General features: G+C 49.0%; 7 protein-coding genes across 7 annotated transcripts; 5 read left to right on the top strand and 2 right to left on the bottom strand.

Annotated features, from left to right (window-relative positions):
* N7509_013206 (uncharacterized protein) lies at nucleotides 1-2,492 on the top strand (the record flags this gene model as incomplete). Its single annotated transcript, XM_056637843.1, has 6 exons — nucleotides 1-111; nucleotides 183-613; nucleotides 700-829; nucleotides 916-1,421; nucleotides 1,466-2,025; nucleotides 2,152-2,492. 6 exons carry the CDS (start codon nucleotides 1-3, stop codon nucleotides 2,490-2,492), a joined length of 2,079 nt encoding a protein of 692 aa, XP_056481350.1.
* Nucleotides 2,493-4,052: 1,560 nt separating this feature from the next.
* On the bottom strand, nucleotides 4,053-5,404 carry N7509_013207 (WD40 repeat domain-containing protein; the record flags this gene model as incomplete). Its single annotated transcript, XM_056637844.1, has 4 exons — nucleotides 4,053-4,105; nucleotides 4,190-4,945; nucleotides 5,036-5,162; nucleotides 5,261-5,404. The coding sequence occupies 4 exons, from the start codon at nucleotides 5,402-5,404 to the stop codon at nucleotides 4,053-4,055; spliced, it is 1,080 nt and encodes a 359-aa protein (XP_056481351.1).
* A 363-nt stretch (nucleotides 5,405-5,767) lies between these two features.
* N7509_013208 (TRAPP complex core subunit BET3) lies at nucleotides 5,768-6,924 on the top strand (the record flags this gene model as incomplete). Its single annotated transcript, XM_056637845.1, has 4 exons — nucleotides 5,768-5,802; nucleotides 6,059-6,278; nucleotides 6,412-6,603; nucleotides 6,805-6,924. 4 exons carry the CDS (start codon nucleotides 5,768-5,770, stop codon nucleotides 6,922-6,924), a joined length of 567 nt encoding a protein of 188 aa, XP_056481352.1.
* Nucleotides 6,925-8,652: 1,728 nt separating this feature from the next.
* On the top strand, nucleotides 8,653-11,191 carry somA (putative cAMP-dependent protein kinase pathway protein (Som1); the record flags this gene model as incomplete). Its single annotated transcript, XM_056637846.1, has 5 exons — nucleotides 8,653-8,700; nucleotides 8,766-9,134; nucleotides 9,207-9,406; nucleotides 9,445-10,957; nucleotides 11,027-11,191. 5 exons carry the CDS (start codon nucleotides 8,653-8,655, stop codon nucleotides 11,189-11,191), a joined length of 2,295 nt encoding a protein of 764 aa, XP_056481353.1.
* A 2,495-nt stretch (nucleotides 11,192-13,686) lies between these two features.
* N7509_013210 (uncharacterized protein) lies at nucleotides 13,687-14,145 on the top strand (the record flags this gene model as incomplete). The annotated part of the gene is made up of 2 exons (XM_056637847.1): nucleotides 13,687-13,879; nucleotides 14,030-14,145. 2 exons carry the CDS (start codon nucleotides 13,687-13,689, stop codon nucleotides 14,143-14,145), a joined length of 309 nt encoding a protein of 102 aa, XP_056481354.1.
* Nucleotides 14,146-15,618: 1,473 nt separating this feature from the next.
* Nucleotides 15,619-15,807, top strand: N7509_013211 (uncharacterized protein; the record flags this gene model as incomplete). Its single annotated transcript, XM_056637848.1, has 1 exon — nucleotides 15,619-15,807. One exon carries the CDS (start codon nucleotides 15,619-15,621, stop codon nucleotides 15,805-15,807), a length of 189 nt encoding a protein of 62 aa, XP_056481355.1.
* A 950-nt stretch (nucleotides 15,808-16,757) lies between these two features.
* On the bottom strand, nucleotides 16,758-17,564 carry N7509_013212 (uncharacterized protein; the record flags this gene model as incomplete). Its single annotated transcript, XM_056637849.1, has 1 exon — nucleotides 16,758-17,564. The coding sequence occupies one exon, from the start codon at nucleotides 17,562-17,564 to the stop codon at nucleotides 16,758-16,760; it is 807 nt and encodes a 268-aa protein (XP_056481356.1).
* Nucleotides 17,565-17,755: the final 191 nt, after the last annotated feature.

Below are 17,755 nucleotides of genomic sequence, written 5' to 3' on the forward strand. Positions count from 1 at the left end.
ATGGCGCACAACAGTAGCAATCATAGTAATGTGGCTCCTGAGGATGTCCATGACATCGCTCCAGGTACTTTCAGGGACATGCTCCACGAGGACAGGGCCAGGGCAGAGCTCGTAAGTGGACCGAATCCTGTATACTCCCATCGTTTCTCCTTTGCTTCAAATTCATTCTAACCGTCTTCCAGTCTTCCGAACCCATCGTGTCGGAACCAAGCGGCGGCACTAGTTCCGGGCAGCGCATGACAAGCGATACCTCTGCTGCTTCTGCTGCTACACTTGAGCCAATACAAACTAGTCCCTTGGACTTGGAGATGACCTCGTCAATTTCCCTCGGTCAATCATCTACACTGGGTCCCCTGAGCTCGAGCGGTGGTCTTCAGGCGAGCTCAATGGAACTCTCCGATCAAGTCAACAGAAATTCCAGTACTTTCCAATCATCAGCACTTCTTAGTCACCTTCCGACATTGGACAATGCTCCTTCGGGCGTGAGTCCTGTGGAAACGAGCAGTGTTCCCAATACAATGGCAGTTAAGCGCGAGTCTCGGGAGCTCTGCTGCTTGCCAATCCCTCGCCAGGTGATCAATACGGCCATACGGCTATCTCTTTCTCTATCCCGGTGCGAACCCAAAGCCGTTCGATTCGTCCTCCTCCAAGAGCTGATCCCACCTACTCTTTATCTTCTATACTGGATTCAATTCCAAGCTCTGGCTTTGGTGGTGCAATTGCCCCTCTTTCTAAGACCGAGAGCAGCCTGGAACCGGGCGAGGTCAGGAGCATCTCTACGCCTACTCTACATCATCATCAATCCTTTGTCATTGAGGAGCCTCCAAGGGTGAGTAATATCTAGCCAGCGCTATTCCCATGAGCTGTCATTGTCATTGTCTTGGTTACCTATCACTAATTGCCTTTATGAAATAGAACAATCTTGGTTCCATTGACCCGAGATACCAATCTAGAATCCAGCTCCTCTTCGCCTTGGGGGTCATCAATCTTATGGCCAAGCTGCAGCCCAGATTCGAGTTCAAATTCGGCGACAGGGATGGATCAAGGATAGGTGCAAGGCTCACGCTTTACGGCCATACGATCCTGGTCGAGCCTATCTACGCTACGATTGATAGGGCCAGGGTTGAGGGTTGTCGTCTTGCTCTCGAAGAGCTCAAGAAGTACAACCCGACTTGGTTGTTCCCACCCCTGCCCATGGATGGTCCCATTGGGTCGGAGTGGGATTGGACAAAGTTGTTGGCTGGTGAGAAAAAGAGAACCCCCTACCATTCCAAACCATACTATATCTTGTTTTGCAAGATTGAATCTAGTTCAAGGCTGACTTTTTCTTTTCTTCTTCTCAAGATTACTGCCAAGAGAGAGGTTTGGGACCTCCTCGCTACTATTCACATGTCCCCAATTTCTACCAATGGCACAGCGAGGTAACTATCGGCAATGATCACTTCCACGCTACCAGAGAGTGCAGCACGGAGCAGGAGGCGCGAAATAGGGCTGCCCATATTGCTCTTCGTGATTTGATCCTATCCGAGTTTTCTAATGACAATCAATACATCCTGCCGGCTGAATCTCAGTACTTGCCCGAGGTCAAGCTCGGAGGCAATTCTGGGCAGCTTCGGCGTTGGGGGTTGTCGGCTGATCCCTCTTCTTCTGATGATCGAGGAAGGTACTCGAATCTGACCTCGCCTACCTGGAGGGGATCACGTCGAGCAAAGGCAAACTATGTTTCGAGAAAGCGTCGAAACCAAGGACCCCCGCCCCCTCCAGCGAAGAGGATCAAGCAGACCCCTTCGAACGCTTCGGCAACCTATCGCCCTATCCCCGTCGTGGGCGAAGGTCGTAAGAAATTGCCATTGAAAAGCGCCCAACCTAAGGGTACCAAGGCCAATTGTGTCCCGGTTGAGAACAGTCGTTTACCAGAGGTCGAAGTCCAAGAGAAAGTCGACAATCGACTCGAAACTCTGAAAACTCTCCAGGAAATATTGAAGAAGTTTCCTGGAAATGCTGCCTATCTGGATTTGATGACTGGTATGTTACAAACACCCCATTGACCAACAGTCTTTCCCTGTCCCTTTCCCTTTCCTTTTCCTTTCCCTCTTCATCTTTTCTTTTTCTGTCCAATTCCGTGACTGACGTGTCAATCTACAAACACAGCAATTTGCGAGGTCATCAACGTCCAACGCCCTGAAATCCAATTCCACCCAACCAATCCCTCTGATCACGAAGCTGCCCGGGGGCAGCACACAATTTCTGCTTCCTTTGACCAAGGCCATCCCTTCCTGAGCCGTGCGAGTCCCATCTTCTTGGCAAATGTCAATCAGATGGGCGCTAATGCGGCGGAGTCCCTGGGCATCATGAAGCTCATCCTGTATCTTCTGCGAATGCTCCGTGAGGATGCGGGCTTGGACTTCGATGATGCAGAATACAAGAACGATCTGAAGTTTCTCAGGGACCTGGAGAATGAAGTCGAGCTTCGTTTTGCCCGCTCAATCTAGACATGATTGAAGACCTACCCGTGCCCGATGTTTCCATGATTATGATACAAGTGATGTTGAAGCTAAGAAGGTCTTTGTGTGGTGAAGGTCTGTCCGGTTTGTGCTCCGGTGTGGTTCATGATTGTTCTGCAAATCCATGAATGCTTTCGGCTTGGTTGTGGGTTTCGCCATCAAGATGTATGCCATGGCATCTTGATGTTGTGGTTCCTTTTATGTCTGTTGACGTTTTGTGTTTTCATGATGGCGGCGCGTCGGCATACAGAATAGTGCGTGAGTCTGCTCATCGGGGCTCATCACAGTGCTGGGGGTCTTCTCTATCCCCACAAAAAAGCACTCACACGCACTCGCCGCCTGCTATCCACGCACATGTGCCAAAATCCCAGGTTGTTCGACGAGGAGTCGGATACTTTATCGTCATCCGACAGCACGATACGGAGGGTGATACCCGAGCAGCATACCATGGTGAAAAGGAAGAATTTGAACATTCACCGCGAAACATCTGCTGAAAATGGACTGGCAGTGTTTCGTGTTCAACTTCTCTGAGTACCAAATCAAATCAAGTCTATGTACTTTGATTTGATTTGTAGCGGCGGAGGAACCCTTTGTTAATATCCATCTTTATTGTTATCGTCTATTGTTATTCCTAAGGTTTCCATGATGGTCTGAGTCGATGGAAAAGTTGAAGAAAGATGTTCTGCTCTGGCTCAGTGATTCAGGGCAAACAGGTCAAGGTCGCTCAAGTTTACAATGATATCCCCATGTTCATGGACATGGGTTTAATTCTGGGGGATGGGGTTTGATTTGGGATTCGGTCGACTATTGAGCAGCGCACCAGCTGTGGGGATCTAGAATAGTCAGGTTTTCGAGTCGGCTGAAGTCAGCTCGACGGTTGATAGGTTCCAATTTGATATCCATCTCTTTTCTACAGCTTCTTCTAGATCCGAGTTATTTGTAAATGTAGATCTCATGTTTGGTATGCCTTCGCACTCTGCTCGGGTACACCAGGCAATGGAGTTTGACATAGACTGGCCATGTGGTGCGGAGGTCGATAACTTCGCTTTGCTAATGTTAGACATTGTCAGTGACCTCGTAGACGACTGATAGATCATTGACTTGATTATAAGATTTAATTATTAGACTTAATTATTAGACTTAATTATTAGACTCTGTACGAGGGAAATTAGATCTGCCCGCATTGTATCAGGATCGAGGATATTCAGCGCGTGCCCTACAAGGATAGATGGACTGGACTGAATTGAACAGCGGTTGCTGTCCGATGCAGTCCAGTGACCAATCCCCATAAGCGAGGCTATTAAACACTCCTATTTCCCCTGACATATTCATCAAATCAAGCTAAATTGCATACGGTGTGTATGGGTTTATAGTACAGCTGATATTCATAAGGTTTGGGTTTGAGTTTGAGTTTGGATCTAGTTTCCTCTACCCAACAGAATAGAATAGGCAGAGTCCAATTCCAATGATGAGATGATGTGTATAAAGATAATTCAACGCCCGCTTAACCATCATTACAAGTATTATTTTTGTAGGGCTGGGCTGGGCTCACTTTCCAAGTTCGCCGAGCATGAGGTTGCGATCGGAGGAGCAGGAGACGACTGAAAAAAAAATTTGGTTAGCGAATTGTCAAATCATCATTTTCGCGCAAGATTTTGCTGGCTCTGGCTCTGGCTTGTACTCACCGATAGGCTCGTCGTTTGGCGAGAATCGCACATCGTTGACAGTACCCTTGTGACCAGGAAGCTTGTAAAGAAGTTTCCCAGTCTTCGAGTCCCAAACCACAACACTCCGATCGCCACTCCCAGCAGCAATCTTCTCACCCTTCGGATCCCAACTGGCGCGAATAAGATTCTTCTCCAACCCCACCGGCGCACCATCAAACGTAAGAACTTGCCGGTTAGCCGGCGCAAAGGGACGAATATCCCACGTCCGCACCGTAGAATCATGCGAATTAGAACACAACGTCTGCCCATCCGGCGAAATCTGTAAAGAAGTGATCGTATCATTATGACCAGTCATAGAATAAAGGACAGCCCTTTTGCGCAGATCCCAAACATGGATACTGTTATCGATACCACCACTGTAAATTTCATTACCGGCCTCAGACAATGCAACGCTTGTGATTGGTAGCTCGGTCTCGAGATATTCCAATGCGTCCTTTTGTCGCGGGTCCCAGATTCCAATGCAGCCGTCGTCACTGCCGCTGATTAGAAGTTCTTGACCCCGCTTGCTGATGTCGAGGGAGTTGATTATCTCTTCGTGGCCTACGTGGCGGCGGACGCGTTGGCCTGTTTCAACGTCCCAGCTTCCTAGGGTTTTGTCGGCGGAGGCGGAGAAGAGGGCTCGGGAATCGCGCGCCCATTGGAGGTCTAGGACTGCGCCTCGGTGGCCGGTTAGTTGGCCGTAGTTTTCACATTGGCCGTATGTGTTCCATAGTACTGTGGAGTGTTCGCGGTTAGTGGATTCTGTTCGGTTCGGTTCGGGGTGGTTTTTTATCTCTCTTTCTGGAGCTGAGCTGGTGAACGTACAGATTGATCGGTCCATCGAGCCGGATGCGATGTGTTGGGCGCTTGGGTCAAATCGGACAGCGAAGACTTCTCCAGAATGTCCTGTCAATTCCATGATAGGCGCATCTAGTCCACTGGTGCGCGGGACCTGTAGGGAGGGTATGATTAGCCAAGTTGTTTCTAAGCCACAATTTGATCCCCAATCCAAGCAGCAAACCACGAAGGGGAAACATAAAAAAAACATACCGATTGCACAAGAGTCCCATTCTGAGACGAGCCCTTGACTACCGCAGAACCAGGATTGAGCTCTGCATCGGGCTTATTCCTTTTCACGACGAGCTGGTTGGCCGAGCCAAAAGCCGCCTGCGCGGGACGTTTTTCTCCAGACATGATCGCGGCAGCGTTGGCCTTTCAATACCCGGTATGGGCAAAAATATAAAAATATGGGCCTCGTAATTGGAGCTGGTGGGTGGCTGTGGGCGTTTGGTCGTGGGTGCGGAGCGGAGCGACGAAAGATTCACCTTGAAAGTTCCCGGAGGAGCTCAGCGGGAAGAATGATATTCCTCCCCTCCTCTTCCCCCAAAGGCGGTCAAGCTGATTTGTGTACGGGCAGAGCTTCCAGCTAGTTACTTCCCTCCTCCCCGCAATCAACCTTGTTTCTTCGGTCGTCGCATTCGCCTTTGTGTGTTTGGGTATTGTCGGTTTATCCTGGTTTGAATACTATACCTCGTCGGTGTGCCCGTTCAGCAAATAATGTCGGCTACAAAGGCCTCCAGAATAGGGGAAGAGTGAGTTTTGAGTTGCATCTTGTCTGGGTTCTGTTGGAGTCTCCACTAACGCTTAGTTCTTTACAGAATATGGAAGTTAGTATTGCTTTTACACTTTACTTGACTTTACTCGCGATGTGGTGGCGCTTGATACCTTGCCCATGCCATACCATCCTATACCATACCATCCCGTGCCGACCTAATCTCTTCTCCTCTCCCCACTTTGCGCCAACTACCTATATACTTCGAACAACCGGACTAACGTACAAACCGCTAGGACGAGAATCGATAAAGTCAACGCGGAGCTGGTCACATTAACCTATGGCACAATTGTTGCGCAACTATGCCAGGACTATGACAGCGACTACCAAGAAGTGAACAAACAATTGGAGAAGATGGGCTACAATATTGGCATGCGGTTGATTGAGGATTTCCTGGCCAAGTCTGGGGTTGGTCGGTGTGCCAATTTCCGTGAGACGGCTGATATGATTGCGAAGGTGGGTACTTTATTCTTACAGATTTACGGAAGAACTTCATACTTGCAGAGTACTCTTGCAGAGTTACTGGATTGGATGAGAGGAAGATAGGGAGAGAGGTGGAGAGGAAGATTGCTGACATACAGACAAATAGGTCGGCTTCAAGATCTTTCTGAATGTAGCACCAACAGTCACCAATTGGACAAACGACAATAATCAGTTCTCCCTGATCTTCGACGAGAACCCGCTGGCGGACTTTGTCGAGCTACCGGATGACGGGCGCGCACAAGATGAACTATGGTTCTCGAATATCCTTTGCGGTGTGCTGCGTGGATCGCTAGAGATGGTATGTGTTATATTACAAACTTTGTTTTTGCCTTGGCCTTTGCCTTTGTCTTTGTCTTTTCCCCAGCCTCCCCTTCTCTCGGACTCGGACCCCGACCCAGATCCAAACCATGCACCTTACCTTAACCTTTGCGTCGGGACTGATCGCTGTTGCTCGCTCTGACCCTGACCTCTGACCGCTGACGTTGATCCCGGGATCCAGGTTCAAATGCAGATCGAGGCGCACTTTGTGAGCGATGTGCTCCGCGGTGACGACACGACGGAGATGCGAGTGTCGCTGGTACGATACATTGAGGACGAGATGCCGCCGGAGGATGAGTGAGTGATGGGTTGCATGTATTATGGCGTTGGCTGGGATGGTATCTTTACAATGTTCAACAATATTTCTACAATGATCACAATTTATAAAGGCAAAAGAGAGACAGAAAGAACCCTAACAACAGAAAATTCTTACTTTACTTCGTATGTACTCGGATATGGTTCGATCTGGTTCGATCGACCCTGTAGCAACGTAAGGTAAGGTTTCTGATCTATCGCGCTGTAGGAACAAGCGCAGTCCCCCGCCACGCGATTTATCGTGTGCAGGGGTAATGTTTCACCGTTAGTTGAGAAGAAAAGAGAGAAAGAAAAAGGATAATTTCCACGCGAGATGATTCCATATGATGTCTCTATTTTGTCTTGGAGTACTCCGTATACTATACTATACTATACTATACTAGTGCTGTAGTAGGTGGGATGTCTGGCCGTAATACTCGTAGGGCAGCGATGATCTGATCTGATGTGGTGGTGTAACGATACCCGTACGGTGTACCGCTCTGATACTGCGCCCCTCTTTATTCTTTATTCTTCCTCCTCTTTCACCTCTCTGGTCCTTCTCCACGGATTTTTCTACAGATCGAATTTGCCTCTGCATTCTCATATCTGGGCTTGGATAGTGGCTGCAGTGTCCGATTGGCCCGATCGGCGATCTTGAAGCGATCCCACTGTCATCTATCATATCTATAGAGGGCCAGCTGAGTACATTATAGCCATCGCTGTACCAGCACACACACACACATTCTCTCTCTTCTATTTCTACTGCCTTCTCCTGGTTACCTACTTCACCTTCTTCATCTCTCGTCCTTTCTATCTATACTATATCTATACCACAGGTATAGATATCTGTATCTGATATATCTGATACCCTACGGGTACCACCAGACCCAGAAATACGCAGACTGCGCTCTCCGGAACAAGATAATCCGGATCCGAACAAGCGACAGGCCGAACCCGCTCCTTCCAGTCTTGTCCCTTCCAGTCTCAGTCCCCTTCCACCTTGCTGAGATCCACTTCCCTTCGACTTCACCTTTACTCCTCCGTATACTCCTACTTTCCCCCCCTGCGACGGACTCCCTTTGGTGGTATGTCAACCTCTTCTTTCTGTGCCACTTTCAACCATCGCTTTGGCCACGCTTTTCCCCTCCTTTCCGCCTCCCCCCCCCTCCCCTCCTCTACCCAGCCACGTCCAGCCTGTGCGCTTTTTCCCGCCTCCTTGGTACTGCCGTTATCATCGATCGCGCCTCTCTTCCCTTCTCTTGGCCATTTTGAGCCTCTCACTCACTTGCATCTCCGTCGCTGATACCCTTTTTCTCTCAGTTGGATTCGTCCCAGTTGGTCGATTGCGCCCCCAAACAATTATTCCATTCGACACTCTTATCACATCACCGCGTGGCGTGCCTCCATCCGGAAAAGACCTCCCCGAGTCGCCGCACTTCTTTATCGCATTCCACCATCCCTGATATAACCACTTCTCTCTATCTTGCGCCCTTATACTCCCACGCGTCGCGGACTCGGTCTCTCAGACTTGAAGTGCTCACCGCTTCGGTCTTCGTCTTCTCCTCCACCCTTTCCCTCCCTCCCCCGTTCCCACGCGTTGCACGTCCCACCCCCGCGCCTAGGCTTGATCGCCTGAGTCGGTGGACGCGCGCCTGGAACTAATCACCACCTTCGATTTGAATTCGCATCCGACAGTAAATAGGCAAGGGCGGCCCCAGTCCCCCCGATCGCCACCATGAACCAGATGAATGCCGGTGGGATGAATCCCGGGGTCGGAGGCCCTGTCGGTGGTATCCCCATGATGAGCAACGGCTCCACTGCCCCTCGTAACGATCAAATCATGAACAGCAACTCCGATGGGAGTCTCAACAACTTGAATACATATATCTACGATTACTTTTGAAACGCGGCTACCACGACTGTGCACGCGCTCTTCTCCGCGAAGAATCAATGAAGATCAACACGGATCCCGGTACCAAGACAAGTCCCGGTAATCGCCAGAACGATATGAACGGCGTCGATGGTGACATGATGACCGATGGCAAGGATGGCGAGAAGATCAAAATCCCCGATGATCTGCCTCGTGCTAGCCTTCCCAACGACAGTACGCAAACCGCTTTCCTGCTCGACTGGTGGAGTCTCTTCTGGGAGTTCTGGCAGGCGCAGCGCAAGAGAGGAAACAACCACGACATTCGGCAATATCTCTCACACAACCAGGTTCGTCCATGGAATTCGCTTGGGGACCACCAAGCCGTATCGCCCTGGTAATCGAACTGACTTGCTCAATAGGCGCTTATGCGTGTCCGCGAGCAGCAACAGAATCAGCTCATGCGGCAACAGCCGATGATGCCTGGCCAGATGCCGCTCAACATGCGTCGCAATGGCATGCACCCTGTACCCCCCAACCTTCAGAAAACGGTGTTGCAAAACACCACTGGCCTGTACGTCCAGGACATCATGATGCTATTCCCCATCCCTTTTTTCACAGGGTACGTGAAGTGATACTGACACCCCTAATCTACTACAGCTCCCAACAGCAATTGGCCCAGCAGTTCCAAAAGAACCAACAGATGCAGATCATGCAGCAGATGCAACGTGACCAGCCCGACATGGACATGAACGGCAATCGACCCCAGTCCCCAGCATCTGCGGACAACGCCCCATCCCCATCGAAACGCCCGCGCCTGGAAGGAGGCCCCGTTAACGGACAACAGCTCGCACCTAACGGCCGTGGTCAAGGACAGGGAATGCAAGGACAGCCTAACCCCCAGGCTCAGGCTATTATGATGCAGAATGGAATGAACAGGGGAATGAACCCGGCGCAATTCCAGCAGTTCCAGCAAGGACAGGCTGCGCAACAAAAATCTATGCAGGTATATGCTCAAAACTTGGCCCTTCATCACACTCGCTCAGCATTGTCTCCCCAGGGTCTTCCGAACGGCGGTATGATGAATCCCGGCGTTATGCCGAATCAGACGGATCTCGTGGCGATGCAGGATGCCAATGGAGGAATGTTCCCGGGTGCCGAATACTATCAGAACGCCCAAATGCCCCCGGGTCGAAATGGCATGCAACAACCAAACGGCCAGCAAGGCGGCGGCAATCATGCTCTCCAGGATTATCAGATGCAACTCATGCTGCTTGAACAGCAGAATAAGCGGCGTTTGATGATGGCTCGTCAGGAGCAGGACAGCATGGCCCGTGACGGTCAACCAATGCCCGGCCAAGGACAGCTGCCACCCGGCACTTCCCCACAGGGCAGTCGCACAGGTGCCTCGCCGAACCCCAGTGAACAAATGAAGCGGGGTACACCTAAGATGCCCCAGAGTGGTCTTCCTGGTTCCCCCAGCGCCGGCGATATGGGCCAGAACCGCGGATCTCCTGGATCTATGAATCTGAACGGCGGCCCAATGCCACCCGAGATGGCGGCTCAGTTCTTCCAAGGCAACCCCAACATGCGTCCCCCAAGCTCTAACCCACAATTCACTGGTCCCCAGATGGGCCAGCCCATTCCTGCCGGTGCCGGCGGCCGCATGCCCAGTGGGCAGTGGCAGCAGCCCGGTCAGCCGATGCCCCCGCAGCACTCACCCGCATCTCAGCCCCAGGCCGGCACTCCCCAAGAACGGAATGCGATGCCTCCTCCTCAGGCTCCGCCTACTGGCCCTGCCGGCCGCACCCACCCTCAATCTCCCCAGACGGGTGCAAACGCTCCCCCCACACCTCAGCAGGGTAATAAGGCAGCTCCCGGCAAGGGCAAGAAAGAAGGCGCCAAGGAGAACACCCGCAAGCGACCCAAGAAGGGTGCTGCTGCCGCTGCCAATGCTGCCAATGCTCAAGCTCCCGAAGCTGGAGAGACGGCTCAGACGCCTACTCCATCCACCCCTGTCACTCCTCAACATCCTAATTCCTTCAACAAGGCCGGTGCCAACGGGGGTGCCAATGCGCAAATCCAGCCCACCTCGGCCCCAGCTCCGCCAACAATGGTCCAACCTACCATGGATCCCAATCCGCAATCTTACAATGATCTCTCAATTCCTGATGTAAGCTCCGTGGGAACTCCTAACCTTTCGTGTGTGATTGGACACCTCTTAACAATTCCGGTATTCTAGAATGCTTTCAATCTTGACTTCGGCGCTCTGGATAACCCTGATATCCTGGAGAGCTTCGACTTTGACACTTTCCTCAACACTGACGGTGATGGGACTGGCTTTGGATTCGATCCAAACATGCCTTTGAGCATCGACGGTGTCGAGGCCGGTCCAGACATGGGATGATTTAAAAAGTCTTGACGGTTCTCTTCAGGTGTTTAACCCTCTCCGATATACCCTTGTTTTTGTATATTTGATCGATTTAGTGCGTTGCGGTCTTGTTTTGTTTTGCCCTCTCCTTTTCCTTTCATTTTTTTGCCACCGGATACGATACTCTCACCCTTGGTCATTCCTCCTTGTTTTTACCATCCATTTTCCTCCACTTGGACTATTCGTGTGCGCATGCTGTGAGATTGGCGTTGGTGTCTTTGTCTTCCTAGTCTTTGGTTGCATTTCCCTCTTGTCTTGTCCCTCCCTCATTTCATTCATCTGATCTGCTCTGTCCAAGCCTTGGCTCGTTGCTGTTCCTGTTGCGATGCTTGTTGCGATGCTGAGAACTGACTGGAGACTGAGATTTTGATTCTGTATTCGAGATTAGTTGCACTGTGACCTACGAGCTTCGATTCGATTCGCTTCTCTTCTTTCTTTCTATTACTACTACTTATTACTCGACTCGTGTGATTAACCTAATTCCCCCGCCCATTGCCATCTGCTTTCTTTCGATATGGACTTTACCTACTGCACTTTTGCCTACATGGATAGGGTTTCCAGTCCAGTTCAGTCAGTATACTAGCAGCGAAAAGCGAGAATTGCCGCTTTGCTTTGGTTCCTCCTCCACTTCACTTCCTTTTCCTTTTCCTTTTTTTGACTACTACTTCTTCTTCTTGATTCCAGTTTTTGAAACTGTTGGTCCTTCTTTTGCCTCTTTTCTTTTTTCTTTTTTTTTGATAAAACCAACACCCAACCCCAACACCGACCCTTCTTCAACTTTTTGTGATACTTCCCTTGCCTTCTCTTCCCTTTTTTCTATATTTTCTCTTACTCGTCTTGCAAGGTTGACCATTTGAAATGCTGGGCATTTGTGCAACTAATTCGGGCTTGGAATTTATTTCTCTTTCTTCACTTTTTTTTCTTTTCTTTATTTTCTTAACGGAACGGAAGGCACTTTATAAACAGTGCCCCCCCTCAAAATTACCGTAGCAAGGGGGACTCGGAGGTTATGCGGATAGGTCTAGTATGGATGATATGATATATGAGTAGGAATTATGTGGACTCGGAACAAGGCCCCATATTATCAATGACGAGTGAGCGATATAAGAAGAAATGAATTGGATGACTCGAAGAAAGCAGAAGTCATTTGCTGGCTGGGAAATCTTGAATTTGACTTTTCATTGCAAGTTTTTTTTGATGGGTTTTATGGAATGGATTGAGTTGGGTTGAGTATTCAACGAATGTAATGCATTATATTGCCATTGTTTTTTGGCTTTTATGATTATGACTCCGAGACTATTTAGCCCTAGATGCCATGATTCAAGTTGTTTTACCTGTAGGTATCATGATACACCGCAATATAGAACTTGAAATGAAGTTAAAATATCCGACTCCGCAATGACCCACCAGGTGGAGGAAAAGGAAATAACTTCCTCGATTTACAATTTGGTTACCTCATCTATGTATAGAATGGATCTACATATCTGCCAGTGGTTGGAGTTTATGTACTCCGATCCGTAATAAAGTTGACTTTCCTTTTTTGGTATGGATTTACTTACTGATTATGGAGTTTAGTACAGCTATAGCTATAGCTATGGCTTCGAGTCCACGAATCCTGCTCGCACAAATACAAATACATTTCAAGATTTTTGCATGCATTCTGCTCTATACCCGATCAAATAAACTCCATCCTACTTCCGAGTCCGGAATAAGGTCAGGTCAGGTCAGGGCGTGCATAGAACGGGATGGGGATTTAGTAACCACGCGGAAGAAAGCAAAATCAAACTCGACTGTACAAGGGCGTGGGAGTTATCTTAGATAGTTGGAGTTGAAAGGTGCCCTTTATCCGAAGTTGACATTCCTAGAAAGGGAAACAGGATTCGCGCCCTCTTGTCGGCTCGGTTCGGGGGTATAAATGCCGGCTTTTCCAATGTTGCATCCCTAATATGTTGTACAACAATCTGCGTCGGTAATCCCATCCGCGTGGAATGGGACTGACGAGAGAGGGTAGTTAGACACAACCCTAGTGAATATCCCATCCTATCATGTCAAAGCTAGACCAAGTTAGATCCCGCCTACCATGAAGAGAAAAAGAAAAAAAGGCCAGGGTATTAGCTGGAAAGATAAACTTTTTTGCGGACTCATCTGTCTCTTTATTGTGGTTACACTACACTGATACGATGCGATGCGCGTGTCATCGAGCTTTTCTCTTCGGTGAGTGAATCGGAGCAGACAGGGCGCTGCGCATGGTGAGTTTAATAAAAGAAAACGACGGTCCTGCATTTTCCGATATTTTCTCGAGATTTGAATCTTTGGGATTTTGGTTTTATCAGATCGAATTTCCAGATGTGGTTTGTCTTTCTTTCTTTGCTTTATTTTTGTTTTACCCTGCCAAAGATGCTCAATGCTATTCAAATCGAGTTCTGGCAATGATATCATTATAATATACCCTCCTCCGCCCGTCGTTCATAATGGCCGATTTCACCGATGACTTAGGACCGACACTTTGGATTGTGAATAGTGTCTTTACCATGGTAGCGACGGTTACTGTCATCGGCCGACTCGCGGCTCGAAAGGTTCGCCGAATGGCCTTTGGAGCGGATGATTGGATTATATGCATTGCATTGCTACTGAATTGGGCTATGTTTTCTCTTGCCGCGAGAGGTGTGTATATACTATTTTCTTTTCCTCTTGCCTGCCAGTGTTTCTTTTTAGGGCTTCCTACATGAGATATCAGATAGAAAGAGCGAATCTACCTACATCCACATCCCTGTCCATATCCAACCTTTAGAACTAATATCCTCACCCCTCCAGCCCAAATCCACGGAATGGGAAAACACATCTCAACCCTATCCCCATCCCAAATAAAAACTTTCACCAAAAACCTCTACTTCATGCAAATAACCTACGTCCCCGCACCCCGGCCATAAAACTCTCCCTCCTCTGCCTCTACCGCCGGATATTCCAATACACTCAATCGCGCTTCTTGTGGTTTGTCTACGCCATGATGGCGGTGATAAGTATCTGGTGCATAATTAACCTCTTTCTGGTCATTTTCTTCTGTGTCCCGATCTCGGCGCTTTGGACGGGGACGGGGCCAGGGAGCAGTAGAGACAGGGACAGGGGGAGTGGCAAGTGTCTCGATCTGGATCCTTATAGTTATGCTGTTATTAATGTTGTTACGAGTTTGGTTGTTTGGGCTATGCCTATTCCCCGGGTTTGGAGGTTGAGACTTCCTAGGGGGCAGAAGGTGGCGGTTTCTTTGGTTTTTATGTTGGGGCTTTTGTATGTGAAGAGCGTTTTCTCGTATTCTGTTTTTCGCTCCCCTTTCACGTTGCTTTCACGAGGCGGTGTAACTAACATATTTCTCTTCGAAATTTAAGTGATTGTTCAACAGCGCTAGGGCGTGTCATTCTCATGCCCGATAAACACGAACAAGATAAAACTTGGTACTTTGCCAAACCCTGCATGATGCGTATCATCGAGATTTCGACCGGGATTGTCTGCACCTGTCTTCCCACTATGCGGATATCTATAAAGGAAGCGTTGAGCAGTACTTCCTTATGTTTTGGTTTTGGTTCCGGTGGTTGTTGTGCAAGGTCTACTGAAAGGGGGACTAATACTTCGCCGGGTGAGGATGTTGATGGATATCATGGAGGAGGAGGAGAAGCTGGTCATATGGGCTTACCGACGCCGATGAAAATGAAAAAGATACACGCAGATAATACGAGCAATGAAAGTGCGAATTTATGGAGACCCGGACCGATGGATGGTTGCCATACTGAGATCACGCGGTGCTTGAGTTTGGGCAATACTACTCACTGGCCCGGAGAAGAGAGGATATCGAGGCAAATTCTGGTTACGGAGGAGATTGATGTTGAGCTGAGGGCTGTTGAGAGGAACTCGAGTCGATCTTCGAATCGCTAGGATCTGTGTTTATTTATAGCCATTCAGTAAGATCTAAGATTGTTTTCAAGTTTACATCTCTTCTTAGTTTAGTTTACCAGATGCTCTGGATGCTACTTTCTATTTGGAAGATGACTATATATTGCCATGAGATCCAGCAGTAGCTACCCATGTACTGTGGAAATTACCAGAAATGTTACTCTACTCCGTATATATCAATTCATGTAACTGCACAGGCTCATGGGGTCCAGAATATTTTCGTAAAGTCGAATGCCACAGAGTACTTTATATTGATTTTGATCTTTTTTGTATTGAGTCTTAGGCGTCTTAGGCATCCAGGCCGTCCTTTCCATATCAATAGCTATTAGATGGCTTCATCCTCTACTCTCTCCTATTCTCCCTCTTCACATCACCAACTTTCCATCCTTCATCAACTCCAATCATACTTCATCTCGACTTATCACATACAACAAAGCATCCTTCCATCAAACCTCGAAATGGAGTGCATGATCGACCAAATCGCCGCTATCCCCAAGGAGCAACAAGTGCAATCCGATCTTCTTCAGATCCAAAACAGCCAAGCTGAAGCATTCCACGAGCTTCTCACGAAAGCCCAACCTCGACAAGCTAAAAAACGCCCGAAACCATCGCTTCCGCATCCTGAGAAGTTCACTACAAGGACCTGATTCGATACGTGGGACGCTGCCATACAAGGAAAACTCGCTGTCGATGGTGAGGTCATCGGCAATGCCAAAGCTCAGTTCTACTATGTCTATCTGAATCTTGATAGTCATGTGCAGGCAATGGTTCTCCCTCAGGTTGCCTCTGCTCAAACATCTGGTACTTACGAATACAATACCATCCTCGTTCAGCTCGCTCGTACTTTCGGCCGGGATAAGGATTAATGAATGGGATACAATACTCTTGATTGCAAGCTACCGCGCAAGCTCTAGAAATTTCGGTGCAGATGCTAGGTTTACTGGGAACGACGATGACAACGGTTTTTGGATGGATTTTGGTGCAACGGGGCTACTACTGAGAGTGATTGAATAACACGACTACTACACATCGGGATACGGGTGGAGATGGTAGTGGAACGAATCACATATTTGGTGCCTAAACATCTAGACACTCGTCTGCATCTAGCTACTATGTACAGACGCGCTCGAAATCAGTTTCACCGCTTCACACTCTGTAGTTGTTTGTCGAACTCTATCTTGCATAACGCCACACCTATTATGGTTACATTGCCCCTGACCCACAATCTTGGCAGTATCTCAGTACGGTAATAAATAATCGCATAAAAATAGCTCCCGTATCATCGCTGTATGGTCTATGCCCTGTCTAGAACCACTCACTTGCAAACACACCAACAGACTGGGTGACAAAGATTCGGTCGACTGTCTAGCTTTCTTTGATATAGGATTAAAAAAACAATAATAGTTCTGGTGGTCGCTGTATGTCTTGTGGGGGTATGGATAGATATGGGCTATATTGGAAATCTAATGGCGTATATCGGATATGCAGTCAAGATGGTTAGTTCGCACAAGAACAACAACGCAGCACACGACCCTCGGACAAGGACAGCGAGGGAACTCTAGCCTATCCAAACACCATTGAACCCCATACCATCAGTCTAGTCCGTGTGACGGACGCCTTCAGGATACCAGAGCATGTACCCACCACCTTTTTGATCCGGTCCTTCAGTAGGTGGTCTATTGGTGAAGTCTCCCAGACGCTCGAATCCAAGCTTGCGGTACAGGAACTCTCCATGAGAACTAGCCATGAGGCCTACGATATCTCTCTCGCTCTGGGCTCTCTGCAATACAATTGTCACCAACAGCTTCCCGATACCTTTGCCTTGGTAGTCCGGGTGGATAACCAAATTCGGGATGTACCACTTGTTCGTCCTCTCTGGGTGGGATGTCCAGTATTTCGCATCGCCCGCCCTGTTCCATTCTCCGAGCTGCTTTATTGCTGCCGGGTCAAACGCACAAGGCGGTTTAACAATCTCGTCGACCTTGTCATATACCCAGAAGACCCAGGTCAGGATACACAGCCACAGCCTGAACAAGCTGTTTGATGCCACAGACCTCTTGAACGCCTTCGCTCCAGCGTCATTCCCTTGACGCATGAACGAAATGTGGCCCACCGGTGTATCCATATCCGATGCCAAGCAAGCAACGAGCGTCACCGAGTCCCCTGCGACAAGGCGCCGCCGCGTTATCTGCCGGTACATACGTAACATGTCATCGGGGTATTCTGGCGCGCGCGGCGCGAGGAACTGGTCCATCGGGGACAACCAGTACGCTTTGGTGGAATTGTGGGCAATCGTCGAGACATCGGAGAATCGAGCAGGGCGAACGACAAACTTCTCGGGGCCAGCTGAGGTATCAGAGGGTGCATCGTAGCTCGGGGCCGCTTTGGCAGCTGGAGTCGCCATTGTGGTGAGCGCGAGGAGACCGTGAGCAGGTGAGCAGGGAGAACAAAAGAGAGGATAAATGAGCGAAAAGAGGAGAGAGTTGTGATATTCCCGATATTGCCGTATATCGCCCCTGCCTGGAATCTAGAGTTTTTTTCGCCCTAGGAAATGGTAGTCGACATACCCTGTACAAGAGTTTTGAGTAGCTCAAA

This window comes from Penicillium cosmopolitanum, assembly GCF_028827165.1.
Source record: "Penicillium cosmopolitanum strain IBT 29677 chromosome Unknown utg000012l:1.0-3308103.0:1.0-3310761.0, whole genome shotgun sequence".
Lineage (NCBI taxonomy): Eukaryota > Fungi > Ascomycota > Eurotiomycetes > Eurotiales > Aspergillaceae > Penicillium > Penicillium cosmopolitanum.